Raw genomic sequence first — 12,520 nt, 5'->3', positions numbered from 1 at the left:
GACCCTGACAAGGTTACCCTGACAGGGGAGGGGGACTGTTAAGTCCCGCCAGGAAACACACTATTGCCTCTATGGACACCATTCTAAGGGATCACTTTAAAACCATATTTTTAAAAACTTGCTGTCGGATCGCCACGGGTCCAGGGCATAACTCCAGCCTAAACTCCTATGTGGACCCTGCGCCTGACAGGTCCAAGGAGTAAGCCTGGTCTGACCATTGCTGACTACAAACTAAGCCAGGCACAGAAAGTCTAAGTGAATCAACACTCACCACGTTTCCCCCACCATGTAAATGCTAATGACACCCAGCTCTCTCAACCCCTCCACAGCCTCTGTGTTGTCAAACTGTCTCTGGCTCAGTCAGAACCGAATGTTGGGAAAGTTCCTCCAATTAAACATCGGGAAGACCAAAACCATTGCCTTTAGCCCCTGTCGCAAACTCCTTTCCGCCACCCATCCTGACCTCTGGCTAAGGTTGAGTCGGATTAGTCAGTTTTGAATTTGATCCTATGCGGAGTTTCAGATTCCCTATGCTCTCCATCATAAAGGCCACCTCCTGCTATCTCTGTAATATTGCCAGTGTCCTGAGGCTCCTGCCTCAGCTTACTTGCTGCTGAAATCTCCATCCATGCTTGTGTTACCTCCAGACTCAATGGCGTGAATACTCTCTTAACCAGGCTCCCAACCTCTGATCAGCATAAACTTGAGCTCGTCCAGAATTCTGCTGTCATTCCCCTAACCAGCACCAAGGCACACTCACCGTCACTCTAGTACCCACCATGGTCTCGCTCATTTCCCCGCCTCCATAACCTGTTAAGCATTACAGCTTCCCAAGAACTCTGCTTCTTCCCAATGCTTGTCTCTTGTACATTCCCTACTCCCACTGCCCAACTATTGGCGACTACGTCTTCAACCCTATTGAACCCTAAAACTCTAGAATTCCCTCCCTCAACCTCTCTCTCTCTCCTCCTCTAAAGATCCTACTTAAAATCTACCTCTTTAACCAAGCTTTTAATCACACATCCCAACATCGCAACGTTTAGCTCCTTAAGCACTCTTGGACGTTTTCCTACATTAAGGGCACTTTATAACTACAATTTGTTATTGTTTTAAAGGAAATTAGGAGGTGCACATAGTGATTCAGCATTAGCTCTCCCTCCACTCTGTTCAAAAGCAAATAATCATTGTTCAATACCTTCCCAAGGCAGTGAAACTCAGCAAAGTGGTAGTTCAAAGCCAAGAACAAGATGTGACATCCCCGTAGTGGTATACCAATGAGTTGCTTTCAGCAGCGTGCCCAGCTAATGTAAAAGCACTCATCTGCTGTCGAATCTAACTGATTTCCAACGCTCTCCATGGTGGCCTCCCACTCCCCTCAAAACCCAGCTTCTATAAAACCCTATCTGCCGCGTATCCTGTGGCACACCGAGATCAACTCACCCTCACGCCAGTCCTCAGTGGCTGAGATTGTCAGCCCTCCCCAACCCCCACCTTCTTTAAAATCTTTAGCCTCATTGTTAAATCCTTCGCTGGTCTTAACCCACCCCATCTCCATTACTTCAGGTGCCCACCCACCCATCTCCCCGAAATCTTGGTCCCTCTGACTCTGTGCATGCATCCGCCACTCTGCCCCTTCCCATTGAGAGTGCAGTCTTCAATCAGCTGGCTCCTAATCTCTGGAATTCTATCCTTAAACCTCCGCACATCATTCACTGGAGAAGGTGGTGACATATTGGAAATGTCACTGGGCTAGTAATCCAGAGACCCAGGCTCACGTTCTGGGGGAACAAGGGTTCAAATCCCATCGCTGCAGCTGGTGGAACTTAAATTCAATTAATAGTGTGGAATATAAAACTAGTCTCAGTCATGGTGACCATGAAACCATTGTCGACTGTCATAAAAACCCATCTGGTTCACTCACGCCCTTTGGGGAAGGAAGTCTGCCGTCCTTAACTGGTCTGGCCTACATGTGACTCCAGACCCACAGCAATGTGGTTGACTCTTACCTGCCCCTCTGTGGCAAGCCACTGAGTTCTAGGGCAATTTGGGATGGGCAAAGTCTGGCATTCCCACCGAAGCCCACATCCCTTGAAAGAATAAAGAAAAAAAAAACTCTACCTCTTTAGAACCCTCCAGGCAGCATTCTAAATATGGAAAGGATCATAACTTGCAGGGAGGCCTGTACCAGGGGTGGACAGGCTTGCCTCTGACTTCTCAGTCAGGTAGGGGAGAGTGTGGGTTCACTGCCTCCACCAAAAATTCCGGCCTCAATCCGTCTGTTCAGGTGGATATTAAGGATCCTGTGACAGCTGGTGAGGGAGAGCAGGGAACTGCCCTGGCTGATGCCTCCCTCAAACTAAACCCAGATTCACCTCACCCTCTTTAAGAATTCTGCAGAAAACAGTTCCCATGCCTTCCTCAAAAGAATTCCTCTTATGTGAAGTGTTTTGCAATGTTTCAGAGAACACAATTATGATGCAACCCTTTCGATCTGAAGCGCTTCTGCCTACATGATAAATAAAACCAAAGTTAACATCTGTAGCTGCCATGGGAAGCTGGCCCAGAGGGTATATTGACCCTGCAGGGATCATTAAAATGTACAGTATCTAAGAATATTCAGTGTTTTCAGCGACAGAACAATGTGTTATTAATACATTCTATTGGCAGAAACTAACATTAACAATCCTACTTTTAAGTGGTCAATCCGTCATCCCCTCTGGGTTCAAAGGTTACTGAGCCCTACAAATGGGGAAGGACCCAGATTCAACCTCTGACCTCCTCTGAGTTAGCTGCTCTCAGGTGAACAGCGATAAGCAAGTTAGAGTTTGCCACAGCACCCTTGGGTGACGGAAGGGCGACTTCAAGCAGGGCTCAATAGAGCAATTCCTGCCAGCTAGTGCACGTGCCCTTATCTGATTCAAGCGGAACCTGTCTAAACTGTGACACCCTCGTCCCAATACCCTACAGGCGTACGTGAATTATGGTCAGTCGACTGCCATCCTGTAGGGCAGCTTTTGCCAGTGGTGCTGCCCTGCAGTTAGTCAGCCAGCACCTTCAGGAACAAAATAACAGGCTGCGGGGCGGGGGCTGAAAACTGGACCTTTCCCAGATGCACAACCTTTATATTTTGAAATCAGCTGTGGCATCGTTGGTAACTCTCTCGCCTCCGAGTTGGAAGGTTGTGGGATCAAGTCCCACTCCCGAGACTTGAGCGCAACAATCGAGGCTGACACTCCAGCGCTGTACTGAGGGAGTGCTGCACTGTTAAAGGTGTCTTTTTTCAGATGAGATATTAAGCTAAAGAAGGTGGATTGTAATAGATCCCATGGCGTTATATGAAGAGGAGCAGGGGAGTTCTCCCCAGTGCACCGGCCAATATTTATCCCTCAACGAACATCACACAAAAAAAAAAACCAGATGATCTGCTAACTATCACACTGCTGTTTGCGGGCGCTTGTTGTGTGGCTGCTATTTCCTGCGTTACAACAGTGATTACACTTTAAAAGTACTTCACTGTAAAAGTAAAGCACTTTGTGACATTTGGTGTTCCCACAAAAGGTGCTATATAAATGCAAGTCTTTTTTCTCTTTAAAAATGACTCTACGTATTTCACACTGATCAGAATCACAGGATGTTATGGCGCAGGAGGCCATTCGGCCCATCGTGTCTGCACCAGCTCTCTGAATAAACATTATGACTTAGTGTCACTCTCCTGCCTTTTCCCAGTACCCCTGCACGTTGTTTCTATTCAAATAACCATCTAATGCCCTCTTGAATGCCTCGATTGAACTTGCCTCCACCACACTTCCAGGCAGTGCATTCCAGACCCGAACCACTCGTTGTGCGAAAAAGTTTTTTCTCACATCACATTTGCTTCTTTTACAAATCACTTTAAATCTGTGCCTTCTTGTTCTCGATCCTTTTACGAGTGGGAACAGTTTCTCCCTATCTATTCTATCCATCCCCCTCATGATTTTGAACACCTCTATCAAATCTATCAAATCTCCTCTTCAAGGAGAACAGTCCCAACCTCTCCAGTCTATCTTCATAGCTGAAATTTCTCATCCCTGGAACCATTCTCATAAGCCTCTTCTGCACTATCTCCAATGCGTTCATGTCCTTCCTATAATGTGGTGCACAGAACTGTACACAATACTCCAGCTGAGGTCTAACTAGTGTCTTATATAAGCTCAGCATAACCTCCCTGCTCTTGTACTCTATGCTCCTATTAATAAAGCCCAGGAGACTGTATGATTTATTAACTGCTCTCTCCACTTGTCCTGCCACCTGCAATGATCTATGCACATATGCACCCAGGTCCCTCTGCTCCTGCACTTCCTTAAGAATTATACCCCTTATTTTATACTGTCTCTCCATGGTAGAATTATAATTACACTGAATTTGTAACCCCTTTGTCTAGATCTCTACTTAGTACCTTACGGCAAAGAGTTGTATAAGTAGAGGGCATAGCACTTCATGGGAGAGAGTTGTGTAAGCATGTGTGTCATAGCATAAACGCTCCTGACAAATACGGCAAAGTTATATTATCTCAGAATTATTGCGCAAATTCTCACTAGTGAGAAGAATGGCTCTCAAAGGACTGGAAAACTGATCCAAAGGCATGACAGTACTCAAAACTCGGCTGCAACATTTGCTGATACAGTTCCCATCTGTTAAATTCAGTATTCAATCTGCAAGTGATACTGGATTCTGAGCATAACCATTTAATTCTGGCCCACAGGATAAGAAGGACAGCCAATTTAGCAAAACAAAAGACCAGCATTCATTTCAGATACAATTCAAACATCCAAGCTGGGCACCTGCTTCACCACTCTCTTCTTCTGAATGGTTCTTACCACAAATACGTGATGTTGAAACTTAAAGGTGAACTAGAAACTAGTCTGCACCTAATTTTCAACTTTCTCAAAAAGTTGCAAAACCTGAACAGCAATAATTTCTTGCACTTATATCAAGACTTTAATGCAGTAAAAAGGTCTAAAGTGCTTTACACGAGCGTTATCAAACAAGACTTGATACTGAGCCACATCAGGAGGTGACCAAAAACTTAGTCAAAGTAATAGGTTTTAAAGATCATCTTAGAGGAGGAGGGAGGAAAAGAAACAGAACCTCAGAGCTCAGGGCTGAGACAGCTGAAGGCCACAGCCACCAATGGTGGGGAAAAGGGAACACACAAGCCAGAATTAGAGTTCTCACAGGGCTATCTATGGGAGGTTGTAGAGATGGGTACCATTAACATAGCACCAAAAGAAGCTGTCTTAAAGAAACCTGCAACCAGCCAACAACACTCATTGTTGCACAAGTTATGTTACACAATGTATAACAGTGTCATTAACCATATTACAATGAACTGAACACCTTAGAGCATCATTTTTCACGAGCAAATAGACAAGAACCTCACTTCCTCGTTTACCTTTTCAAACAGGTAAACGCCAGGGTTGTCTATGCACCTGCTCCAGTGCTAAAAACAAGTTTTTTTTCTAGAACACATGCTGTACAACGATGTCTATTTCACAAATCTGCAACACTGCTTAAAAAGTCACTTTCTCTAGGAAAAGGCAACATATTTGAATGGCCCCATTCTTTCCCTCGGGTCTGCTATAGCTGCCCCAGCCCTTGTGCATCAGATTTCAAGTGAGTTCCATAGCAATCCGCAACAGTGGGAGGTTTCCTCTGACTGCACTGTCAATCGAAAGCAGGGACTGGATAACGGTTAGGTAATGCAGGAAATACGAATTCATAATCACCGCCTCCTGGATAGATCATCTCCTGTGCTTTTCTCTGTGCTGGGGAGGGGAGAAAAATAAACTACAAAGCCCATCAACTGCAAGATGTTTTGCACATAAATATACTGCATTAAACGACACAATCTTGATGCTTAGATCCTGTAATATTATTTCATCTTCAAAAGGCTGCGGCACATTGAAATCTAATTTCGCAGTGTGAATATAGCCTGCTACCTCAACAAATACACAAGTATTCCAGCCTTGGAAATTTTCATAATTTAATACAAACATTCATAGGGGAGGGGGGGGGGGGCGAATGGGGAGGCAAATTATTAACTTTCTGCTCTTACATTTGATTCAAAAGACACCAGTTCAAAACAGCACGATAAAACTTTTCAAAAGCAGAGTTTACCCTGTGCGTTTAAAAGTTAAAAAAAAAATCCAATAAAATGCGAATAGGAGCAACTTGAAATGGCAAGTCTGTAAGGAGCCCTCGAGAGATGGGCCTGAAGAGTATATTTTTTAAAGAGCTCATGTTAAAAAAATACTTCCTGGCCAAAAATAAAAACACACCAAGTTCAACCTTAGGCACCACCGATAAGAGAAGGGCTGTAACAATGCATTAAACATGAGCTATATTCAGCTTCATGTGAATGTAAAATCAGCTTCCTCGTCTCCCAAGCAAATTACTGTAAATCACTGCAATTTTCTTTAGCCCGTTCGGATTTAAAGAATGAAACAAAAGAAACATCAGACATGCGATTCTCACCCAAAGCAGCAAGTTGATACAATAAAGGCTCACTCCAGGTCATCTCAGAAGTCCAGTTGGATTTTTCTCCCCCCGGGGTGCATCCCTTGTAGATACAGTGAATGTTGCAATTTATACACGTATCTGTTTTTTTTTAAAAAGCAACATACAGGGAGATGGTTGCGAATAGTAACAATTGCCTCTCACTCTCCACCCCCCCTCCTCCTCCTCCCCAACCCCTCCAAAGGTAAGTGGCAATGGAATGGAAAGGACAGAGGGGGTGGCTTGCGGCTGCCGAGGCGAGCTTGGCTGGGGGGCTGTCAGCGAGGTCTTTCCATTGCACAGTGCTGGCTAACTTGTCCCATTGCTCTTGTAGGCAGGTTGTTTGCTCCTTGCTGCTGCTCCTCCATCACTATTCCATGTGCTCGCACGCCTTCAGCTCGCGCGACGTCAGTGGAACGTTGCCCGGCGCCGCCAGCGACTGACGTCACGGTACCCGGCGAGGGAACACCCATCCGCGCGCCGGAATCCCTCTCCCCGCCCCGCCCCGTGCTACTCAGAGCTGAGAGGATACAATGGGCAGACTGGAGCTGTCATTGATGCCCATTTTCTCATTATCAGTTGTGTGTGTGTGTTGGGGAGAGGGGGGGTGGAGAGGAGTTGGGGGGGGAGGGGGTTGCAGCTTCTCTTCTAAGCAACAAGGAAAGCACTTTTCCACCCCACCCCCATTATTACCATTTCCCCCATAGCATGCAACAATGTTTTCAGATCTCACTGGAATAATTCCTAATACTAGTCCAACCCTCACAGACCAAGCATTTACACACACACGTGTGCTTCTCTCCCCCAACCCCTTTGCAAATGCATAAATAGTATGTTACCACTGAAATTTGTGTATCAATCTTGGGCGATTTTATGTCCACGCCTGAAGTTGTTTTCAATACCCATGTATTGAGCCTTGTGTTGGCTCCGGCACAGTATTCGCCAACATGTTAAATATTCCAAATAAATACAATTGCGTTGAAATGCCAAAGCTTTCTCCTTCAAGTTTTGCAACAAATGCATGTTGGTGTGTATGAAATCTGCAAGAAATGAACAGCACCTAGGAGATAGAGAACTAACGTTTGGATGGGAATTTGGTAATAACTGAAGAGCGAATGGAAATATCTGGGCTAGAATTCATTAAATTATCATTTAATTTTTGCCCAAATGTTTTTTACCTGTTTATAATACTGAACATCTTTCAGAAGCTCCTTGATTAGTGCCATTTAAAAGCGAGGTTATGCAGACGCTGTAATCCGGACTCCAAGTGTCTGCACGCATTTGAAAAACCCAGGTCGACATATGAGAAATGATGGACAGAGGAGCATCCTTATCGGCAACAAAGGAGACCGGGATGATTTATCTGTGCAGCTTTTAATAATAGCTGGTGTTGAGGATCCACCGCTGTGCCTTTTAAGCACTGCCAATTATAAAGGTGCGAGAATGTGATATTGCCCACTAGCTGATATAGTCCATAAAAAAACATACACTAAGAGCATGGGTTTGTCATCTAACTGCATAACTTCTTTGGGTGAAACTAAATGTTCAAAAATTCTATAGGATAGTGTGGCAAAAGTGCAGATTAAAGATAGCTGGAAGACTTCACTCTATACTATTTCTGGTAAACATTGATTGCAGCTACAATTGTTGGATGGCTAGCCTTCCAGTTGACCTAATCTCTTTTCACTTGTCTCCCAGCATATTTGTCAACCACATCCACCTTTGTATTACCCTGTGTGCTTTGTATGAACCAGCACTGTATTGATTGAACACTCATACTTTGTTTGAATAATGACGAACAAGTTAATTTTATATATAATTCAACTGAGAAAACCTAACTGTCAAAGAAAATATGACCAGGTTCGTTGTTACTTCTCACTTTGGTACACTTGATTGGATCAATGTGCACCTTTGAATCATTTCCAATTGAATAAAGGTTGTGGACAAATATATATTTTCTATTATATGACCCACACCCATCCGAGCCTTCTCTCTCTATTCCAAGATCCGCCCGTGTAAATTCTGGGTGCAAATGTCTTGTCGGCCTGCCTGCTTCACCTCCTCAACTCACACGCACTTCATCCAGTGGAAGGACAAGATGGTACATCAATCACAGCACACTGAACAAAACCAGCCCAATAAGAAGAAAAGATTGCAGCCAAGGATTAGATGAAAGTTTTTTTTATGGCACAATTCACATGCTAACTGAGAAATGGTGCAAACAAACCAAAGTTCCAGTTTGTAACTGGTTAGCAAGTGATATTACATAAAAACAGTAAATACATTTTCTACTAATTTATTAACTGTACAAATTTCTTTACAAAAGGGTAATCCATAAAACAAAAAGTTTTAAATTTCAAACTATTTAGACCTGGTAATAGTCAACCACAAGATTTTGTGTTTTTTTAAGAAAAATAAATGCATTAAATACAAATATATCTGTAAATTAAAAGTTAAACATTTGGTGAAACTAATACATGGCAAATCCACCCTGCCAGAGAAAAAGTGTGGATGTCCCGTTTTCCCATTTTCTAAACGTCTTTGCTTATAATGAGGCAGTATCACATATTTCTGGCCAAAAATCAAAGTGTTACCACAAAGAAGAGGCTGGCCATGGTTGTGTAGTTTCAGTCTATGATGCAAATATTGCATTAGCATGCAAGAGGAAGAGTTCAGCATATTTGTTTTTGTATGCACTGGAAATGTCCTGTAAAGAGTTACAACAGCAGATGCCCTTAGGCCGTCTAAAACCAACAACAAAAAAAAATGGAAAGGTTTTAATATTTCTGTCTGCAAGAGTTCCTCAGCTGTTCAAGCCTGTGTTTCAGTTGTTCTCGTTTTCTCCTCAATTGTTCCTTCTCTGATATCAGTCTCTGTTCATTTGACTGGATTGACAATATGTGTTCTGTTGCCTTTTTGAGTATGACCACTTTGGCCGCTTTGTCATTCATTGCCACCTCCGGGATCTGATCCCTTAAAGCGAAAAAGCTGAGTTTCAGCTCGTTCCTCCGCTGGCGCTCCAGCACGTTGTGCGTCCTCCTCTTGTCGTTCTCCTCCGAGTCCGACGTCCTCGGGCTCGGGCATTTGCCTTTGCTGTTGATGCTGATCTGCTTGAGGACGCGGCTGCTCTCCACCTTGAGGCGCTTGGCGGGGGGCTGCGGCGAGGGGGCTGCGTAATTGTGCTGGTGAATGGGGACGTGGCACCGCTTGAGGACCAGGGGGCTGTGCTGGGGCCTGGCGATGCCGGCTGTGTTTGTGTTGAACTCCGCTCTACGGGCGGAGGGCAGCCGCTTCTCCACCGTCACCACGTCAATCTCTTCGTCGTCGTCTTCCTCCTCCTCCTCCTCTTCATAATCATCATCTTCCTCATCATCCTCTTGTTCCTCTTCTGCAGAAGCAACATAAAAGAAAAGAGAAGTTAAAAGATAATTCGGGAGGGCTGTGCAGTGAAGTATCTTCCGCAATGGGGCCCCAAGTCAGCTGATATTTGCATTACAGCAGCACTAGATTCAAGCCAAGCCTGTTCAGTGGAGGATATAGAGATTGCGCAATATCCTCTGTCTCTTCCCTCCCCCTCCCAAGACAGCTTAAGAGTGCCTGAAGGAGTTGATTAAAACACGCCCAGTTCTGGGGGGTGGGCGGCTAAGGGAGGGGGGGGGGGGGGGTGAAAAGCTTCTTTGATAAAGGCCCTCTATGAAATTTGTCAGCCCGGAATGTCCAGCCCCCTTATTACACTTTCACCCAGTTTGCCCCGGCGTAACCTGACTCAATCCAATCGACATGAGAGAGAGAGAGAGAGAGAAAAATCTACACAAATTCTTCTCTCCTTCCCCTTGTGCATTTGCAATGTGGCCGACGCAATGTCTTAACAATGTTAAATCCCAACACACATACACACTTTCAAAAAAAAAGCAAAAATAAAATCTTTTTAAAAAAAGCCAACACACCAAGGACAACTAAAAATCCCCAAAGTGAGCAAAGGGAAAATCAAATAGAAGCGAAGCTCTCGCAATAAAATTCGGGAGTTTAATGCAAAATCGTTTAAAAAATGCTATTTCCCACCCACAAAAAAAAATTGCTGAGCATTAAAAATGTATTTATGTCGCCTTTGGAAATTCAGGGGGGGGGAAAAAAAAATGCCCAATTTTCCTTACCGGAGTCACTCGGCGTATCTGTGGCGGGGGGGCTGCTGGCTCCCGGTGCTTTGTGCTCGGTGAACGGGTACGGGAAGACCACCGAGGGGTCGATGCAGTCGGTGGCCGAGGTGTTGAGGTCGTGCAGGTAGGTGGTGGCGCTGGAAGCGGCGCCCAGCCCCATGCCCAGGTGGACCGGTACCGGTGCAGCAGCAGCAGCAGCAGCGACGGCCGAAGCAGGCGAGGAGGGCAAGACGACAATGGAGGAGGAGGGGGTGGAGGAGGAACTGCAGGCGGAGGGAGGCAGGGGGGCTGAGGGAGAAGAGGAGGAAGGGGTGGAGGAGGAGGAGGAGGAGGCCGGCTCCTTCCTGGCCGCTTGCAGCGAGGCCAGCCGCTCGCTCACCACCTTCTCCAGCTTGGCGGCCGCCGAGAAGCCGCTCCACATGCAATCCTGGATGATGATGGACTTGAGCACCGACTCGGAGTCCGAGTCGCAGATGAAGCTCTGGTTGACCAGGTCGTCGCCCAGGAACTCGGTGACCATCTCCAGCTGGTCGGCGTTGGAAGGGTAGAAGCTGGGCGGCAGGCTGAAGCTGGGTCTCCGGCTGGGGGACAGCGGAGGGGTGGGCAGCAGCTCGAATTTCTTCCAGATGTCCTCGCTGGGAGCCGGCAGCTGCTGCTGGTAAAAATTCTCCTCCTCGTCGTAGAAGACCGGCTGGAAGGAGTCGTAGTCATAGTCGTAGTTGTAGTTTTTGCCCAGGAAAGTGGCTGAAGCAGTCAGGGGCATCTTGAAATCTGCGTCCGAATCAGAAACGGGAAATAAGTAAAAAATTTTTTAAAAAAAAAATCTTTTAATTTAAAAAAAACACACAATCACAACACTTTGTGAGGAGTGGAGGAGGGAGGAGGAGGGGGGAAAAATTGAATAAATGCAAAATTATGCATTGGTTTTTTAAATTCTCTTTAACACACAAGCCCCTTTATAATCGCCAGCTCCAAAAGCCGGGCTTTAAATACCAAGCATTGACGGAGCTCTTTAAAAAAAACTACACATTTGCTCATGGCAAAGTCTGAATAACTTCTACTCAAGCATTGCAACAACCAGGGAGGAGGGGTGGGGAAGGGGGGAAAAAAGATCCCCCCCCTCCCCCCCACTCCTCACTACGTGATAAAAGTATATATTACTCATTTTTTAAATAAAAAAAATAAACACTCCCGTTAGAACAGTCTTTTCGTCCACACACACAGACAATCTAAAATAGCTTTCAGGAGTTATAGAACGGAAAATGTTAACGCACTGGTTAGTTGCACAAAAAAGCTGGGCAACGCCGGCCGGCTCTCAGCAGCAGAAATGCTGCCTTGGGAAAGGGGGCTGGGCGCTTTGTTCGGCTTCTCTCCCTCCCCGTCCTATTTACTCATATAATAAGAAGAAGCGAGAACAGCAACACTTACCGGAGAGAAATGTAGCAGCGACTGAGACACGGGCTCCAGGAACGAGCAAGAGAGAGAGAGAGCCCACCCCCCCCCCACCTCCACGACAAATCCGACACCGCGAGTAGCAATGCAATGGTATCCAACCCCCTTCCCCAAAATAAAAATCCCCCAAAACGCAGCAGCAGCCTTCTTTCTTTTTGAACACCCCCCACCACCCCCACCCCGTCAACACACACACAAAGTCCAACCCCACCCCACCCCCCTTTCTGGTATGAGGCTCCTTTTAGTGTTGCAATCCGTAGGAGACAAGCCACACAATGATGGACTGTGACTGAGTGAGTTTACTAGCTTGTATACATGCACTGGTCGCCTTACTCTGTCTCCCCCTGTAATATCAGAGACCAGTGCTCACTGCCCTG

General features: G+C 45.7%; 1 protein-coding gene and 1 long non-coding RNA gene across 3 annotated transcripts in view; both read right to left on the bottom strand.

Annotated features, from left to right (window-relative positions):
• The window catches only part of LOC144679520 (uncharacterized), a 227,233-nt gene extending 220,287 nt beyond the window's left edge, over positions 1 to 6,946 (bottom strand). For both annotated transcript variants that reach the window (XR_013576356.1, XR_013576357.1), the window contains exon 1: positions 6,514 to 6,946. This is a non-coding gene — a long non-coding RNA (uncharacterized LOC144679520). The remainder of the gene's footprint in view (positions 1 to 6,513) is intronic.
• Positions 6,947 to 8,699: 1,753 nt separating this feature from the next.
• On the bottom strand, positions 8,700 to 12,161 carry LOC144679519 (transcriptional regulator Myc-like). Its single transcript, XM_078539972.1, has 3 exons — positions 12,114 to 12,161; positions 10,689 to 11,454; positions 8,700 to 9,922 (listed from the first exon to the last, which is right to left on the bottom strand). The coding sequence occupies exons 2-3, from the start codon at positions 11,452 to 11,454 to the stop codon at positions 9,312 to 9,314; spliced, it is 1,377 nt and encodes a 458-aa protein (XP_078396098.1). The 5' UTR covers positions 12,114 to 12,161; the 3' UTR covers positions 8,700 to 9,311.
• Between the last annotated feature and the right edge of the window lie 359 nt (positions 12,162 to 12,520).

This window comes from Cetorhinus maximus, chromosome 4, assembly GCF_964194155.1.
Source record: "Cetorhinus maximus chromosome 4, sCetMax3.hap1.1, whole genome shotgun sequence".
In the NCBI taxonomy this organism is placed as follows: Eukaryota; Metazoa; Chordata; class Chondrichthyes; order Lamniformes; family Cetorhinidae; genus Cetorhinus; species Cetorhinus maximus.
The sequence above is the reverse complement of the archived record's forward strand: the minus strand, read 5'-3'. Positions and strand labels throughout refer to the sequence as shown.